General features: G+C 45.7%; 2 protein-coding genes across 7 annotated transcripts in view; one reads left to right on the top strand and one right to left on the bottom strand.

The window, feature by feature from the left end:
- LIN54 (lin-54 DREAM MuvB core complex component) overlaps positions 1-11,325 on the top strand; it is a 40,349-nt gene extending 29,024 nt beyond the window's left edge. For all 6 annotated transcript variants that reach the window (XM_085058124.1, XM_085058123.1, XM_085058120.1 and 3 more), the window contains 9 exons: positions 119-335; positions 1,044-1,117; positions 1,269-1,466; positions 3,236-3,327; positions 4,520-4,591; positions 6,924-7,026; positions 7,210-7,347; positions 8,051-8,253; positions 8,582-11,325. In XM_085058124.1, coding sequence (XP_084914250.1) covers positions 119-335; positions 1,044-1,117; positions 1,269-1,466; positions 3,236-3,327; positions 4,520-4,591; positions 6,924-7,026; positions 7,210-7,347; positions 8,051-8,253; positions 8,582-8,783 — 1,299 coding nt within the window. In that variant the 3' untranslated portion in view covers positions 8,784-11,325. The remainder of the gene's footprint in view (positions 1-118; positions 336-1,043; positions 1,118-1,268; positions 1,467-3,235; positions 3,328-4,519; positions 4,592-6,923; positions 7,027-7,209; positions 7,348-8,050; positions 8,254-8,581) is intronic.
- THAP9 (THAP domain containing 9) lies at positions 11,211-17,015 on the bottom strand. Its single transcript, XM_085058119.1, has 5 exons — positions 16,895-17,015; positions 16,603-16,798; positions 16,259-16,517; positions 15,853-16,003; positions 11,211-14,968 (listed from the first exon to the last, which is right to left on the bottom strand). Exons 1-5 carry the CDS (start codon positions 16,972-16,974, stop codon positions 13,024-13,026), a joined length of 2,631 nt encoding a protein of 876 aa, XP_084914245.1. The 5' UTR covers positions 16,975-17,015; the 3' UTR covers positions 11,211-13,023.
- Between the last annotated feature and the right edge of the window lie 256 nt (positions 17,016-17,271).

Below are 17,271 nucleotides of genomic sequence, written 5' to 3'. Positions count from 1 at the left end.
CACTCAAGGGTACGAATGGTATGGTAGAGTTGCTCACTAATGAACTGAGAAATAAACATGCTGATGTTCTTTCTGCCTTTGTACAAGTAACTTCGTGCTGTCTGTGTTGGCTTAACAGGCTGTGAAATCAGCAGTGCAGACCATTACTGTAGGAGGAGTGGGTACATCTCAATTTAAGACAATTATTCCCTTGGCAACTGCACCCAATGTTCAACAGATTCAGGTACCTGGAAGCAAGTTCCATTATGTCAGACTCGTTACTGCCACAACAGCCAGTAGTTCAACCCAATCTGCCAGTCAAAATCCCAGTACAAATACTCAGCCTCTGCAACAGGGTAAGTGCTGCTGTTAACATATTGTCTGAAGCTTCTGTTGGGTGTTTCTTTCACATTTGTTCTGTAAGGATTAAAATGAATACATAACAGAGATGTGTGAAGACTGCCAGCTGTACTTGGTTTTGTGGTAAGACTTGTATAAATTCCATATTCTACCGCTATCTCTGGTTTGTATGTGAAAATGTTCCTTTGTGTCAAATTGTTCTGTAGTTGGGCCTGAATCCTGGGAGCATTTTAGGTTGCTTTTCCCTAGTTTACCAAATTTGTGGTTCATCCAACTCCCGTCTCCTCTATAATGAAAAGTGTGAAGGTGTGACAGCCCACAAGCATATTGCTAAAACTCCTGTAACATGAAGATCCTTCCATGTAAATTGCTTAGAAATGACAGATGTTTTTGCTGTTTTCTCTCCTGCTTTCCAGAGCTGTAATGGAATAAAAGATTTCAAAGGGAGAAGGGGTGTAAGGGAAGTCCGATGTCTAGAGGAGGTCTGCACCCTGGCTGGTTTTTTAAGCCATTGCTATGAAATGTGTGCATACACTCTTGTGCCAAATACCTGTTTACAGAAGTGTTCTTTAGACCCAAGTGTTGCATGCCATGAGTTACAGCGTTAAGTACCTCTGTGTTATGCACTGTGAAAGTCTGAAGGGCTGAACTAGGGACTCTGAGTGACTAATCCACATTAATATGATGTTGTTTCTTGACACCAGCGAAGCCTGTGGTGGTGAATGCGACCCCAGTGCGTATGTCAGTTCCCATAGTACCAGCACAGACTGTGAAACAGGTGAGCTAAATGTAAATCATTAAATATTCCTGACATGTTTTGGCTGGACAGAAAAAAGTCTGCTCCAGCTCTGTAAGGAAATGTTCTGTTAATAAAAGTGTGTTCTGAATGACTGAAACACTAGTTTCATAAAGACCTCTTTTCTCCACAGGTGGTGCCCAAACCAATCAACTCAACTTCACAGATAGTCACTACAAGTCAGCCTCAACAAAGACTTATCATGCCAGCCACTCCACTGCCACAGATCCAGCCCAACCTCACCAACCTCCCCCCAGGCACTGTGCTGGCACCCGCCCCTGGCACAGGAAATGTTGGCTATGCAGTCCTTCCAGCTCAGTATGTCACACAGGTATGGCCTTTCCCAGAGATGGCTAAGGAAATGCTGCTCTTGTGGAACATTCTGCATTTCACTTAAAGGTTCCTGTGACTGTCACCAGACACTGAGGCGACAGTTTCTTTTAGGGACTCTTGGCAGAATGATGATGGCACTAGATCATAGTTGCAATTAAAACTATTTTCTCAACAGGATTTTTTATTGGCATAATAGCACAGGGTTTCTATAAGCAGAATCAGTGTACTACAATTTTAAGTAGCATAGTACAGAATTTATAATGCAAACTTATTTGAAACATCTGTATCTCAACTATAATTTCTTACCATCTAGACCCTCTGCATATTTGGTCAGATCTTGATACACAGTTGGCTTCATCACTATAACCTAGACTTGAAAATCATATAAAAGAGTATGAGTTACTCAGTTGTCAGAGGAAGCAGATGTCAGTGAAGGTGACTGCAGCCACTGGCAGTCACAGGTCTCAATGTCCAGCAGCAGTTCCAGTCTAGCTTCATCACTTAGGACTTGTAACAGCTTGATTTTCTAACTGTGCTCTGTGTGCTGTTACACTTGCCTGTTCTGTTACAGTCACCACTACTGGCTGTCTGGGTGCCCAAGGCCCTCATATCCAGTAAGGAACAGAGAAATTGGCCTGATGCCCAGGAATCCTGACACCTGTAGTAAAGGCAAGAAGAAATTCTGTTGGTTTGTCAGTTGGTTCACAGGACCTTCAGGGCCTGATAATGAGGAGAAAGGGAGGATATATGTGACCTGCTTGGTCACAGAGTATGGCTGTTTTCATTATAAAATGGTTTTAGTTAGTGCTAAGGACACTGCCAGGGGTCAGAGGCAGCTGGTACCAGTCACCCCAGCTGAGGTGTAGGGATTTGGTTTTTGTTCTCTGCCAAGATCTGACCAATGTTCAGCATGAAAAAGAGAATAAATGAAACATTCTGTAGAAGGCTGGTTTGTAGGAACAAGTACTCTGATAGCTTATGGGATTACTGGTACTGTCCTGGTTTCTGGTTGCCTTTTAGATTTTGTCACAGTTGCACAGTTGCAGTTTGGCCTTGAAGATTGTTACTGTGTCCATTCAGTCTAATTCTATACATTTTACTTAAACTACCATCTATTGGACCTCTCCTCTGTGGTTTGTGTTCCAGTCACAACCTGTCCGCTTTTTCCTGGTCACAGTACAGATCCATATCTTGCAGTGTGCCAATCTGTCCCCAGAACCTGTCCCAGCAGGAGCAAACAGCTGCTTGTAGATAGTGCTAAAGAAGGTAGTCAAGAACAGTGCTGTTTGGTAGGTTCTTATGGGATTTTGTTTTTTTTAATGTGGAAAACCAGAGGTGGATTCAGGTATACAGAGGAGTTGGAATGCAAACTATTTTGCTTACTTTTATTTAGTTTCAGAGTAAGTGGCTTGTATATAAAGGAAGCTACTAATTTGTGCAGGAAGTGATTGTGCTCCATTAGAGGAAATTGAACATGTTTTTAGGAGCAGGAGCTGTTTGTGGTCTGCACATTTCTATGTGTTATCTGTCATCTGTATGGATCTAGACACTGCAATAGAGAAAAAATATATAATCTAAAATAGTATTTTTATGCTAAGTATGGAGGCAGGAGGTTGCCACCTGATCCAAGTTCTATAAGTGTCTAAAACTGTACTTGCAAGTTATTTTTATAACAATATTTGGAAAACTAATTTAAAGACTAGACACATCCTCTTGTGTATGCTGTAATTTCTTTCATGTCAGGCATTAACTTTTTTGTTTTGTTAGCTACAACAGTCATCGTATGTATCTATAGCAAGCAACACTGGCTTCACAGGGACATCCAGCGTCCAGTCCCAGGCACGGCTGCCATTTAACGGGTAAGTGCTTTGGGGAAAAAAAGAAAAACAACAGAACATGTAGAATAGGTTGCTTGAATCAGCATCAGGTGTTGGAGTTTGGTTTGGGAAATTTTCCAAGATACTCAAGTCTGCTGTGGTGTGGTTATTACCTCTGACTAAGTAGTGTGGATCTCTCTGACAATTGAGCCAGTCTCTTGATCAAAGCTGTGTTTTCCTTTCTGTTTTTTGAGCTCATGTAGCAGGAAGTTGACCTGAAAGCTCCCTGTTGCTCATTTTTTATTTTGCAACAGCACCTGTGAGCTACAGGCCTCAACTATTTCTCAACATTGCTGCAAAGAGGTACTGAACAACATATGAGCTAGATGCTTAACACATGCAGAAATTCAGCCAAACAGCAAAATGGATCCTGATAGGAGGCTTTGGGTTTTTTCAGTCTTGTATTTTTCCTTTAAGGATGAAAATAACAGCTAACATACATTATTTTCCCTTTGCCAATCCAGCAGGCTTAGCTGTTCTGCACAGTCCTTTTGTATTACTGCTTGCTGGAAATTGTGAACATGAAGGTGCTTTTTGTTGCTGCACCCTCAACTGATACAAACTAATCCCAAATCCAGATGCAGCTATTCAAATGATGGGGTTTGATTTAATCTCCCTAGTATTACGTGCAGAAATTGCTGGATAGGAATGGAACAAATCTCATCAGAAGTGATTAGTGTCACAAAATCCAAGTTTTAAGAGCAGTTAAAGACTGTGTCTAATATAAAATTTATCTATAAACTGAATACCGTGGTTTGGCTTGCTTTCCTGTTACGCCAGAGGGTGTATTTTTTTGGGTTTTGTTTTTTGGTTTTTTTTAATTCCAAATAGAACAAAAGAAAAGGCATGATCATGTTGTGTGAATCGTGGTTGGATCTGGTTCCACTGCACTTAAAGGGATTCTGGGGAAGATTTCTCTGACTCCAGTTTTCAGTTATGCTTCCTCTAGCTTTAAAGCCTAATTTCTACTTCAGGCATGCACCCAGATTTGCAGCAAATAATCTGTTTCTTTCTGGGTTGGAAATAATAGTTACTTAAACACTGTCAGCCAAAAACCTAATGCAAGGGGAATATAAAACTTTTCCAAAATTTTTGTTATGAGTTGTTTACATGAATTTAAAATAGAAGAAACTGATAAAACTGTGTGTATATAAATGCCCTTCTCCCCCCACAGAATAATTTCTTCTGAGTCTGCAAACCGCCCCAGGAAGCCTTGCAATTGTACTAAGTCTCTGTGTTTGAAATTGTAAGTACAGCTTGGTATGGTTTTTGTCTTTCAGGCCTCATATTTAACATCACAAATGTATGCCAGGTATCAGCATATAATGTTTTTAAGTATGTCAGAAGTTTCATGTCTGGATGCTCTTTTAAGGTGGATATTGGTGGAGATGTTGCAGAGCCTGTGTAATTTTGCTACTCCTGTGAGCGGTATGGACCATAACATTTAAAAATGTCTAACTTTGCACCATGCACCTTATTGCATGGTGGAGCTGATTCCCCTCAGCAGCTCTGGTTGCCTTTTTGGTACCATGTGTGAAATGACATCTCATGGTATCATTAGTGGGCATTTGCTATACTTTGAAGTGCATCAGTAACACCATACTGGATCAAGTACTTCAGAAAAAATGGACTGTATATCTTTTAATAAAGGACTGAATAGACAAGTGATTCTTCACTCATAGGTCTGACTCTTGCTTATCTATGAGATATTTTGCTGTTCTGTTCAATGTATTTGTAAGAATTTGACAGAAAAGTATTTGAAGCTGAGGAGAGTTTCTTCACCTTGAAGCAAAGTCAGTTTACTGATATTTTTGGGACAGGAATGGGCGGAGACCCTGAAATAAATCTGTGGTTCCCTGAATCCTAGACAATGTAGAGGAAATCAGGGGTGTGGTACTCAAAGGGGAAGTGATGCAATGATGTGTGAACCCAGGTTAAGAAATGTGTCTAAACTTTTAAGCTTGGGTGTCCTCTTGTGTAGTACACCCCACCTCTATATGGGGAGGGGTGCTCTGTGCTTCCCCTCTATATGGGGAGGGGTGCTCAGAATTGTCAGTTGCATAGAGGTCATGGCAAACAGGAAGGTGCGTAGTTGTTTTTCACATAATTTACGTGTTTTATTGCCCTCATAGTGCCCAGTGTATGTTAGATGTGTGGGGTTTTAGCTTTAGCCTGAATGTGCCCTAGAAATTCTGGGAGGATGATGGCATCACTGGTGATACTTTGCACCTTCAGAGTGCTGTTTGGAAACAAACTTTTCTTGTAAATCACTGTCCCTATATCTTTAAGTAACTGGGCATTGGTGCAGAGCAAATGGTTAATTCACTCTGGCAGAGGTGCTTTCTCACTAGTAAAACCTTTTTTCTGTCTGGAAGGGAACTTGTTTTTTTCCCAAATGCACACCGAAGGTAGGCACATAGCCCAATGTACAAAGAGGTGAATTCAGTTATTTGCTCACCGATATTCTTATGATTGATGCTAGCACTATTTGCTTTGGAAACCAGGACTTTTCCACTGCTGAATTTTAAAAAAGAAAAGAGAGCTATAACAGGTTGTAAAAGCTTTTAATTGAGTTTCTCCCTGGGACCATTCAAGATGCTAAAAATCACCAAAATCCAGTTCAACCTGATGAAGGGTTGTAGTGGACTCCAGGGTAACCTTAATCCAATTCTTGTAGTGCTAGGCTGGGCAAGCCACAGAAAGCCAGTTTAGCAATGGGTTTAGGCTCCTAAAAATGATCATACACTCCCAGCAGGCTTTGAAAAGCAGGTGAAGAGGATCAGTGTTTTTACCTATAGCTGGAGGTTGTCCTGGAAGCATTGAAAAATGTCAGATTTTGTTGTGGCCTGAAGCCATGTTTGAGCTGGGGATGAATGTGGTATTTCCATGTATCACATCTGTGGGATTGGTGAGATTTATTTTTGGTGGGAGGCACCAGAGGTACGTAAGAGGCATGGCAATATGGCTTTCCCTGTCCATGTTTTGCTGCGTATTGTTCATATATTTGTCCCTTTAACAAGTCAGCTTTATTCTCATTCAGATCCTTCCCCTAGTTACTTGTGCTTCAAAGCCTCCAATATGTACCAATTGTTACTCCTTTTCTATTTTTCCATCCCAGCTTATGGGCAAAACTAACAAAAAGCCTCCAAAACTCATTGCAGAGTTAGTTTGCCTGTTAAGTGGCACTCTGCTTGCCTTTTGCTTGGCTGTATGAGGGCTCCTGAGGGATAACTTGGACTGACTGGGTCAGGAACTGGCTGTGAGGTGGCTGCAGCAGGATGGCCCTCAATATGTGGGGGAAGTCCCATTATCTTCTCTTTCTGCTGTGGGGACCTGTGCTCTGTGATGAGCTCAGGTGGACACCCTTGAGCTCCACCTGTGTCTTTAGACAGCAGCTAGACCTGCGCGAGGGGATTTTGGCTCTGCACTGAGACTGGTACCACTTGTATGTGTGGAGCTGAGCAGAGGGAGACCCTTACCCTTATTGGTGCCAGAGTAGGAACTTCTGCTACTGCTGTCAGTACTCACAGCAATGTAATGGTCACATTTACAAATGCCTTCTGCATCTTCTGTTTCAGGTATTGTGACTGTTTTGCAAATGGTGAATTCTGCAATAACTGCAACTGTACAAATTGTTATAACAACCTGGACCATGAAAACGATAGGCAAAAAGCAATAAAGGTGAGGGGCCTCTTCCCCTGCTCCCAGGATCAAAGCCATTTAGCTTCTTTCTTCTGAAGCTCCAGAGTGGGTGTATAAATGCCCTGATCTCCTCCCACATGTGCAAGGCTTAAGTTCTTTTATTGCACCTCTAAATTCTGCTCCCTGCATGCTATGACTGACCCTTTGGGTTTGCATTGACAGGCCTGCCTCGACAGAAACCCTGAAGCCTTCAAGCCCAAAATAGGGAAAGGAAAGGAAGGAGAATCGGATCGGAGGCACAGCAAAGGGTGTAACTGTAAACGCTCGGGATGTCTCAAAAACTACTGCGAGTGTTATGAGGTACGAAGTTTGAAAGATAGTAACTTTTTCCCTTTAGTGCAGTGACTTCTCTCATTTGCTTTGTCTCTCCTTGTATTGCTATAATGTTTTCTCTTCTTTTCTATTGCTATAATGTTACCTCTTCTCCTGGCAGTTTGCATATAGAAAGCCATGTAAATGGCAAAATTGATCGCTACTAAATTTTAATTTTAAACAATGTAGCAACTTTGAACTTAGGCTCAGCTTCATCTTTTACTGAATAGCACCATTTCCTAAAGGAATCTACTGCACCAAGTCCCTAGGAGGAGTTGAAGCAGCATCCCACAGATGCTCTGGAATAGAATGTGTCTGTGGAAGTCAAAAGAAAAAGCTTTTGTTACTTGATCTGCTACCTGATCAGTCTGTGGATGTAGAGACTGGCAGACTGACCTTTCTCATAGCTCAGCTGTCTAAATTCCACTGGAGATTGGAGGTTGATTAAGAAAGGGATGAGTGGGAAGCCACTGATTTACATTCTGTGCTCTATGATTCTATTATTTGATTCAAGTATACATTCTGGGAAGACATCTCAACTTGAGGTAAGAATTTAGAGGGAAGACTACTACTTGGGAGTTTCTTCTAGTGGTGAATTGGTAAGAGATTAAAAAGAGATCTTTTTGTTGTGGCTTCTTATAAGGGGAATCAAGGTCGCATCAGATTCTTGACTTTTGTTTGTTTCTTTCAGGCAAAGATCATGTGTTCTTCCATATGCAAATGCATTGGCTGTAAAAATTTTGAAGAAAGCCCAGAGCGAAAGACATTGATGCATTTAGCAGATGCTGCAGAAGTCAGGGTCCAGCAGCAGACTGCTGCAAAGACCAAGTTATCTTCCCAGATCTCAGACTTGCTGACAAGGCCAACACCAGCACTCAGCAGTGGTGGTGGCAAGTAAGTTAGTGCTGCACCCTCTCTGAGTTGTTTCTAATGTGGGTTTTTGATGTATGTGACAGGTATGTCCCTGTCATCTCTGAACCTTGTCTGTGTAAGCTGTAGAAGCAGGAGCAGTCAGGTGACTGGAGCTTTTTGTTCCAGAACAGTGGGATACTGGCCTACCAGTTCATTTGGCTGTTGACTGAGGCTTATTCACCGTCTAAAGGCTCTTGGAAGCAATGGGACAGATGAAATCTCATCAGTCCCCAGACTAAAAATTGCCAGTCCCAGAGTTAGGTGCCTTGTGTGCTCTTGCAGAGACTAAGTGGCTATTTCTTTGTTTCAGGCTGCCCTTTACATTTGTCACCAAAGAGGTGGCAGATGCAACATGTGAATGCCTCCTGGCACAGGCAGAGCAAGCAGAGAAGATGGGCAAGTCCAAAGCTGCAGCAGAGCGCATGATCCTGGAGGAGTTTGGACGCTGTCTGATGAGGGTTATCAGCTCTGCAGGGAAGTCCAAAGGTGACCCTTGTGCCATGAACTGCTGACTCATGCACATGAGCCACAATGAAGTGGACTGAACAGAACACTTAAGGCACAGGGACACTTTGGTTTAGCATAAAGGATTTAATAATATTTGTTAATTTGGTGCTTGTTGTAAATTGACCCATGTAAGATTGAAACAAAAAATTCTTTTATAACAAGATGTAGAGCCTTTTAAATCTTAGCTAAATCCTCTTCTACTTAAGACAATGCCTAAAGGTCAATTCTTCTTCCCAATGTACAGCTTTTACCCTGGGTTTCTTAAAAACTAGATGTGTCCTCCCCTTTCCCCTAGAATAATTGTCTGAAGGGCATATATAAATTATTATAATATATATTATTTACAGTATATGAATTTGCATCACTGTGCATACAGGAAAACACAGGTGATGTCAATAGCCAGGTCATGCTTTTGCTGACAGGCCTGTAATGTGGATGTACCAGTGTATCCAAGCTAACTCTGAAAGGAAGTGTAGAAATGAGCATCTAAATGGAAGGTAGTACTTGTATTTAGGACCTGACACAGCATGTTCCTTTAGTGCACAGCACTGTGAGATACATAGGCAATAATACAGAGGGGTTGCTTGCAGATTTAGCACTGAGCAAGTCATGGAGAATGTTTCTGGAGCAGGGCCCAAGGATTGTAGAGGCGAATGGCATTACTGGGCATTTTTGATAGGAATGGGGCGGAGTGCTCACGTGTTTCTTAAGCTGGAACTTGAAGGTTAAGACAGTGGCCTGTCCTCAGAAGTGAGGAAGAGCAGCCACGCCACAATGCCAGATTGTCTGCCCAGTGTAATGTTACCTAAGTGTGTAGCAGATGGATGCTGTTGCCTAAGTGAAGCTTAGTTTTTCAGAGGTCTGCAGCAGCCTGATCCCTCATTGGAAGTAGGGCTGTGCAGTCCATTGCGTTTTCTAGGATCAAGCTGTAAGCCTGGCAAATTGTTTAGGCCTGAGAAGCTGAAGTCATGGGAGTTTACAGTCTGCATCTGAATCGACTTGCAAATGCAGGTAGGGATCATGTTCAGCCTGGCTGCGGGTATTCAGGATGCTACTTCTCTCCATGGTGGTAATTTACTTGGCGTAAGGGCTCTTTTAGTGTTATTTAGAATAACTGTGAGAGCTGTGATCAGAGAAGGTACTAACACAGAATCAGGATTGCTACAAAAACAGGCACAGATCCTTTTACACTAAATGGGGAGCAATCAGCTATAGCTGGGTATAGACTAAGGCAGGGGATTTTATTCAGTATTTGTTACAGGCAATCTCAGATCACGTTTTTGATAGTGGAACACATTTGCAGAATTAACCTGGTGGGTTACTTACCTATCATGAACATCCATTAACCATGTTTAATCACAGGCATTTTTATTACCTGTCTCACTGCAGCCTGAACTAGCTGTTTTTTCCAAAAGGGATTTTATATTCCTTCTATAAAACTGTAAATACAGAGAAATGCAGCAGAGCTCTTTCTCCAGATTTTCTACCAGGGCCACACTGGAGAGAGGTTGGGGCTAAACATACCAGCAGCAGAGATATGTGCCTATGTGTGTGAAGGCAGTAGGGTGGGAGGATGCTTCACCTCTCAGCCCTGTGCACTGAGCAGAAGGCCCTTGACCCTTCTTTGGTGCCTCCTTGAAATGCCTGGGAGGCATGAAGGGCCTGGGAGGCAGCCAGCAGCAGTGGTGGCTCACAGACCAGGTGGGACCTGCCAGTCACTGTCTGAAGGGCTCTGTCTGCTATGGACATCTCCCTGAGCATAAATAGCAATGTTTGTGCAAATCTCTGAAAAGGGAATCCACCTCTTGTGTAAGTAAATGCCACTTTTTTTCATAATTAGGACTTGGATTTACTAAAAAATCAGTGCAGTAACTTTACCTGTAGATAGTGCGGATATTCCGTTCCCTTCTAGTGACCTAATATAGTCTGTCCAGTAAGATTTGTATAAATGTAAATTAGTGTAAGTGAATAAAGTAATACCTACTTACGTTATTTTTCAAACAGATTGCAATATGCCTTTTGTTTAGACTTCAATCCGTGTTAATTTTGTATATATTCAGTGTCTTACTCTAAATTGCACCTTTTGTGATGTGTATTTATATACAGTGTGCAAAAGCACTTGTGAAATTTAGATTACAGTTGTAATTATGTATGATGGCATTGCTGGAGAATATTTTGCTTGTAAAGACTTTGAAGGTGCAATCAAATGCTCTTAGTTCTTCTATTTTGTTTTGAACAAGCTTTCTCAAATATTAAGCTTGGATTCCTCCTTCCCTCTCCCTGGTGTAGAGTGTATTAATTGGTTTTTGTACTTCCTTAGCCATTTGCATCAAACTGCTGGACAAGATTAACAGTCAAGTTCATCCAGTTACATAAAAAATAATTGGGAATGGGGCAAGGGTTCATTTTATAGTTCTGTTTACATCCAAAAGTAGAAAAATTAAATTTATATTTACAAGACCTATTCAAAGAATACACTTTTCTATATTGTACAAATAAAACAGTCAGATAAATCACAAAAAATAAACATTTATACTATTCTGTAAATACGATTTTTTTGCACTCCTTTGCTTCAGCACTGACAAATACACACTGGTTTGTTACTGAAATATCAAAATAAATCGTTAATACTAGGTCCACTTCTGATGCAAGTACTGACTTGGATTTTCAGTGTGAGACCAAATCCTACCAGAAATAAATATCCCTTGGCTATTTATTTCCACTGGTGTGCTGTCATGCACAGCAATCTGTGGCACAGTTCGTAACTGTTCATCTTGTGGCTGGAGGTGTAAGTAATGCAAGTGTTCCAACATTCTGTGATTGCAACCAACCTGTCACTGGGATTTCAGCAGCATTTTGCCAGTTGTCCCAAAAATCACATATAGAGTGGGGGAATAGTTTCCTGCAAAGTCTCTTGTAGCTGGAATGGCTCCATGACAGTGATGGCTTCAAGACGGCTTTTTGCATAGATACTTGGAGTGGGAGAAAAAAAGCTGAGGTTCTGGTTTGTTCCTCTCAGTGATTGTATGAAGTTCTGTGGTGCTGCTGCTCTCAAAGCAGAGCTCGAGGGATTGAGTGCATTAGTTCTGCTCCCACCATGAGTGACTAGAACTAAGGGGAGGAGGAACCCAAACCAACCATGGACAGTTTTGTCAAGTCACTGGTAGGCAAAATGGTACCTTTAATACTATTACTGCCCTAGGATGCAGTAGGTCACTACCTCTCATCCTATCTCCATCATGGATCTTGAAAGTGACTGAACAGCAAGTTTTGTGGGAATTAATTGCCTTTCATCTCTATGGATGCAACTGCTCTTCTGCACAGCAAAGTGAAACCACTTAGCAGCAGTTATGCCAAACTTTGCTGTTCCAGTTAAAGCACTGGAGGCAGTTTCCTTGCCATGGAAATGAACTAACTGTAGAAGCCTGTCCTCTGTGGTGGCATCAAAGCTATGGTTCAAGTGATCAGTGGAAACATTGCAAAGAGACTGCTTTGTGCCCTGGGCTGCAGGACACAGGTCAGCCCTGGGAGGATGGGACCATGACATGGGACCTGAAATGCTTGCTCTGCTGCAGCACACCCATGTACTCCTGCCCATGGAGGAGGGTATTGGTGCTCCTGGGTGCCACTGGACACAGGAGTCTGGTTACAGGCTCAGCACTGATCCAGAGCATCTAGACTAAATTTATTTAGCTGTTGGATGGGATATGTAGGAAAGGAGATTAGAGCTTGTGGGCCGTTTAAGTGCCCTCTTTTCACATCTTTATTTTCCTATTTAAGTAAAAGCTCTGCAAGCTTTTTTGCCTCCGGCTTTTATAAAGCAGATCTGTTCTGGTGAAATCAAAGTGCCAGTGCATGTGATTCTCTAGCAACCACATCAAATATGCATCAGTTTTCTCCTGGCAAGAGCACATACAGCACTGAAGCCACCCAGCACTTCTAGGGGACACTGCAGAGTCTCCTACCATTGTCCCAGGCACCTCAAGTAACCATTGCTCCTCCTGACCTGCCACACAAGTTTCATTAAATATGTGGCTGCTTTGCAGGATTGCTACAAGAACAGGGGATTGGATAACCTTCCTTGCTTTGCTCGGCTAAACTCTGGTCAGGGGGCTTGCAATGGTCCAAAACATCACTGCTTAACAACACTAGTTTTGCCAGCATTTCCTCACATGTATTGCCTAGGTGTGGCTGGCACTGAGTCTCAGCAGGGAAGAGCCATCCTTGGAACAGCAGAGAACTCAGCTAGACCTTGTGTGGATTGTTTGATTGACAGCTATCAAGCGCTGATGGAAACAAATGTTTTCCCTTCAGTCTCTTCAATCTGTGCCTTCCACATGGATATTTCAAGTTCAGGTGTGGGCCAGGGTTTGTTCTGATGTTTAAGTAACACCATGTTAATTCCTTTACTAAGATTGTGTAGTGGTTGTTGATGCTCAACTCCCCCTCAAATAAATGGTTTGTGAGGGTGGGAAAGAGGGAGCTTTCTCCCAGAAGCTCCTGGAAAACTTTCTGTTCTAGAGACAAATGCCACAGCTTGGTATTTTTATTGGCACCTCCTACTTTGCCATACCAGTTTAGGACTTGTTCTGAAATGCTTGTTATGTGGTGCACGCTGGCCGAGGGCAGACTCACACCACCTAACTTTTTGATGTAGAGCACTGACCTGCATCTTAGCCTGCTCTCATCTGCCTCAAAGAGGGAGGCAAAACAAGCATCACATTGCAGTTCCAAGGCCAGCTGCTCAGCCACCCAGCCAGCAGTGCAGGTGACACTGCGTGTGTACAGCGACAGATCTGTCAGTGCGTTGCTCAGGGCACAGCTGGGCAAAAGCAGGCCTGCACTGTAGGGCCACTCTGGGGCCACTGTCCTCCCAGGAGCTGGGTGATACTGAGCACGAATGCTGCCAAGGGTCAGGTCTCTCCTCCGAGACAGGGATATGTCCCAGGAGGTTACATTGCCACTGCTGGGTGGTGAGTGTGGTGCCAGGCTGCAGCTGGCCAGCAGTTTGTGGTAAGCAGTCTGGAACATAGTGCAGGTGGGGCTGCCACTGCTGCCACAGGCTTGCTGGAGGGCCCTGAGAAACTGCTCCAGAGGGTCCAGGCTGAAGGCATGAGTGTGGAGGTGGTGGGAAGGAATGCCTTCTGGACACATGTAATTGGAGTAAAGCCACTTGAGGCTTTCAGCATTGAGTAAGAAGCTCAGAAATCCTAGTTTGCGTTTGCTCTTAATAATGTGTCTCCCCATACAGTCTGTTAAGTTGACAAAGAAGCTCTTGGCCTCATTGAAGAGGTTGCTTATTTTGGTGTAATTTCCAGCTAGCAAAGACTCCTTTCCATAGGGACCTCTGCCACAAAATACATCACATAGTGAGCTCATCAGATGCACAAACTTGACAGTCCCGCTGCAGTTCTGAAATGAGGCCAGGCCCAGCTTCTGGAGGTGCTCCAGTGCCTCAGCAATACCCTCGCTGAACAGCAGAGTAGCAAGGTTGACCTTCAGGTGGTAACTCCCTTTACTCCCAGCCCTGCCTGACTCAGGACTGCATGGCTCCAACACCCTCTGTTCGGGCAAAGCTGCCAGCTCCACCACATGCTGCCACCACACGGTGTCACCACAGCACTCTACCTTCTGGAAGCACTGCAGAGCATTCTTTATCAGCTGGAGGGCATGAAAAATGTCAAAGAAGTATGCGATGCTGTGAGCAGAACCAGGTGGATGCTGGAAAGTGCACTGAATCCTTTTGGGATCTATCCTGATCCCCAAAGCTCTGGCAGTCTCAGCACCATGAGCAGAGGCACCCGACGTCACAGCCAGGACCACGATCCCGATGTTGTTCAGCTTATTGATGGCCTGACGAAGGAGCTGAGCCAGGAAGTGGCCAGACGTGCTGCTCACAAAGAAGTAGCCAAGGGGAGCTGTCCAACGGCTCGACATGCCAACTGCCATGAGGATTATCGCTTCCGACGCCAGTGGAGCTTCATCAGCATCCAGCATGCCTGCTCCCAAGTCAACAAAGCCCGTCAGCCGCCTGCTCTGGGGGTCCCACTCCTGCTGCTTCTGCAGGGACATGCCTTGTACCAGCACAGCACAGTAGCGGTAGGCCTGATCCCCTCCCTCCACTGTTTTCTGAAGCTGGAGAAAAATGTCATTGCTGAAGCCTGCAGCAGCCTCATTACTAGACAGCCAGCTGGGAAAAAAAAAGGGAGGATGTGATTAGGAGGTGTGTTTCTGAAAAAGCTGAAGCAAGAGAGAGCACTTTTTACCACTTAAGACATGGTCAGCCATGCCCAGAGCCGCAGAACAGGCTGAGACATGCAGGGCAAAGAAAGCAACCCTGCTTTCCTTCATGCATAGTCTGAGTTTCTTTTCTCTCACCCTAGTGGTAGAAAGCCAAGGAAATTACTGACCATGCAGAGAAGTAACAAAGCAGCTTCCTGCCTTTTCAAAGTATAAGATCTCATGGCAAAAGGGAAAAAAAACCTAAACCAAACATAGAAATGCAAATCAGGCTATGCAGAGGGCCAGCAACACCAGTCTGCTCTCCTTCCCAACTGGCTTTCTCCACACCAGACATATTCCAGTTTGGAAGCTGTGAAACCCTCAGCAATCCATGTGGTATGCTACTCTTCACAATACACTCCATCCAGTACTTCTGGCATCCCTTTGAACAGATTCCTAGCAGGAACCTGTGCTAAACCCCCACAGGCTGGCACAGACTGTGTGTATCCCCTGGGATTCCTCCACCTGCCCTACAGGAGTCTGAGACCCTAAACCTGCAAGGGGAGAGTTTCTTTAGCCTTGTTCAGGTAGCTTCAGGCAATAAATCTGATAAGCAGCCTGGGACACAGTGCAGGTGTGTCATTCCTAGGCTGTGACCCACATGCAGGAATACATTCCAGCTCTCTGGGGTATCAATGTTTCTTGGCATTTGCTTTCTGCTCTGCTCCTGTTACGAAAAACAAACCAGAGAAAATTACTACTGCTTAATATCTTCAGGGCAGATCTGTTACACCTATTTCTACATGAGAACCTGGAAATGCACTCTGAATAGATGAATGAATAAAAACTTGCTTTGTCAGGCTGTAAGGATGAGGGAGGGGAAGAATCTTCCGTAAGTATTCATAGGCCTTAATATGGTAGAGGTGGAGAAGACAAGCAAATTGCTTCATTTCTGGTGAGTAGTCTGCCATCTGCCTCCAGCTCTGCAACTCGCAAGGCAAATCTGTTTAAGAAATTACAAAAGGTCAACTTTAGTGAAGCAAATAAATGGCTCGTAACAGAGGGGTACATGACACAAATACACTGCAGAATGCAAGGCAACAGGACAGTCTCTGGAACAACTCAGTCCTGAAGTCTGGTGTGAAGCGTAGAGCTCAGAAATGGTATCACTGTGCCTCACCTGTTCCTCGGCACGGGTTAAGACATGAAACCGGGGCGAGGGAATACACTCTGCCTCAGCAAGCGTCCCCAGCAGTACCTGAAAACTGCGCCCGCAGCAAACCCACGATTTCCTCAGAAAGCTGCCGCTTCCCCGCCAGCTCCCTGAGGAGGCTCGGCACGGTGCGGCGCCGGTGCGCGGGGCCGCACCTGCCGGCCGGGGGCTGCTGCTGGTGCTCGGCCGCCCGCTGTCCCTGCAGCAGGCTGTAGTTGTGGTCTCCAGCGGGCGGGCTGGGCAGCGGCTGCTTCAGCGCTCGGCCGGGGGTCCTGCTCCTCCTCCGGCCGGCGCCCGGCGGCTCCTGGCGGGGGAGGGAGAGGGGCGGTCACGGCACACCGCGGAACCCGCCGGCGGGGAGCGGGGAGCGCGCCCGGTACCGCTCGCACCGAGGGAGGGAAGCGGGAGGGCACGGCCCCCCGCCGCAGCTTCCGCCGCAGCCCGTAGCGCTCGAAGTCGCCTTCGGCGAAGTGTCGGGAGCAGAGGATGGCGCCGGGGCCGGGCCGCCACGCCCGGCGGCTCCGCGGGTCTACGCGGTTCACGGCGCGGATCCATTGGCGGCGCTGCGCGGCGTCCACCGGGAACCTGGGGCGGAGGGAGAAGGCGGGATGGCGGGATGGCGGGATGGCGGGATGGCGGGATGCGCGCAGCGCGGGCGGCGGGCGGGGCGGCGGCACTCACTGGTGGAAGGAGATGCCTCGCTCGCGGCTGCGCCCGGTGTCGCGCGCCGTGCAGCCCAGCGCCGAGCAGCTCCGCGTCATGGCGGCCCCGCGCGCGCCGCCGCCCCCACCGCCGCGCGCGCGCCCCGCCCGGCCCGCCCATTGGCCGCCGCCACCGCCCGCGCGCCCGGCCGCCGCCTCGCCATTGGCCGGCGGGCCCGGCGGACCGCGGCCCCATTGGGCGCGGCGGCGCGGCGGCGTCACGGCGGTGCCGGCGGCGGGAGCGGGGAGCGAACCGAGCCAACCGGGAGCGGCGGCGGCGGCGGGCGCAGCCAGTGGCGAGGGGCGATCCTCAGCGCCAATGGGAGCCGCGCCTCCAGCCCCTATTTATACCGGGGC

Source organism: Lichenostomus cassidix, chromosome 4 (genome assembly GCF_008360975.1).
Source record: "Lichenostomus cassidix isolate B80296 chromosome 4, HeHo_3.0, whole genome shotgun sequence".
Lineage (NCBI taxonomy): Eukaryota > Metazoa > Chordata > Aves > Passeriformes > Meliphagidae > Lichenostomus > Lichenostomus cassidix.
The sequence above is the reverse complement of the archived record's forward strand: the minus strand, read 5'-3'. Positions and strand labels throughout refer to the sequence as shown.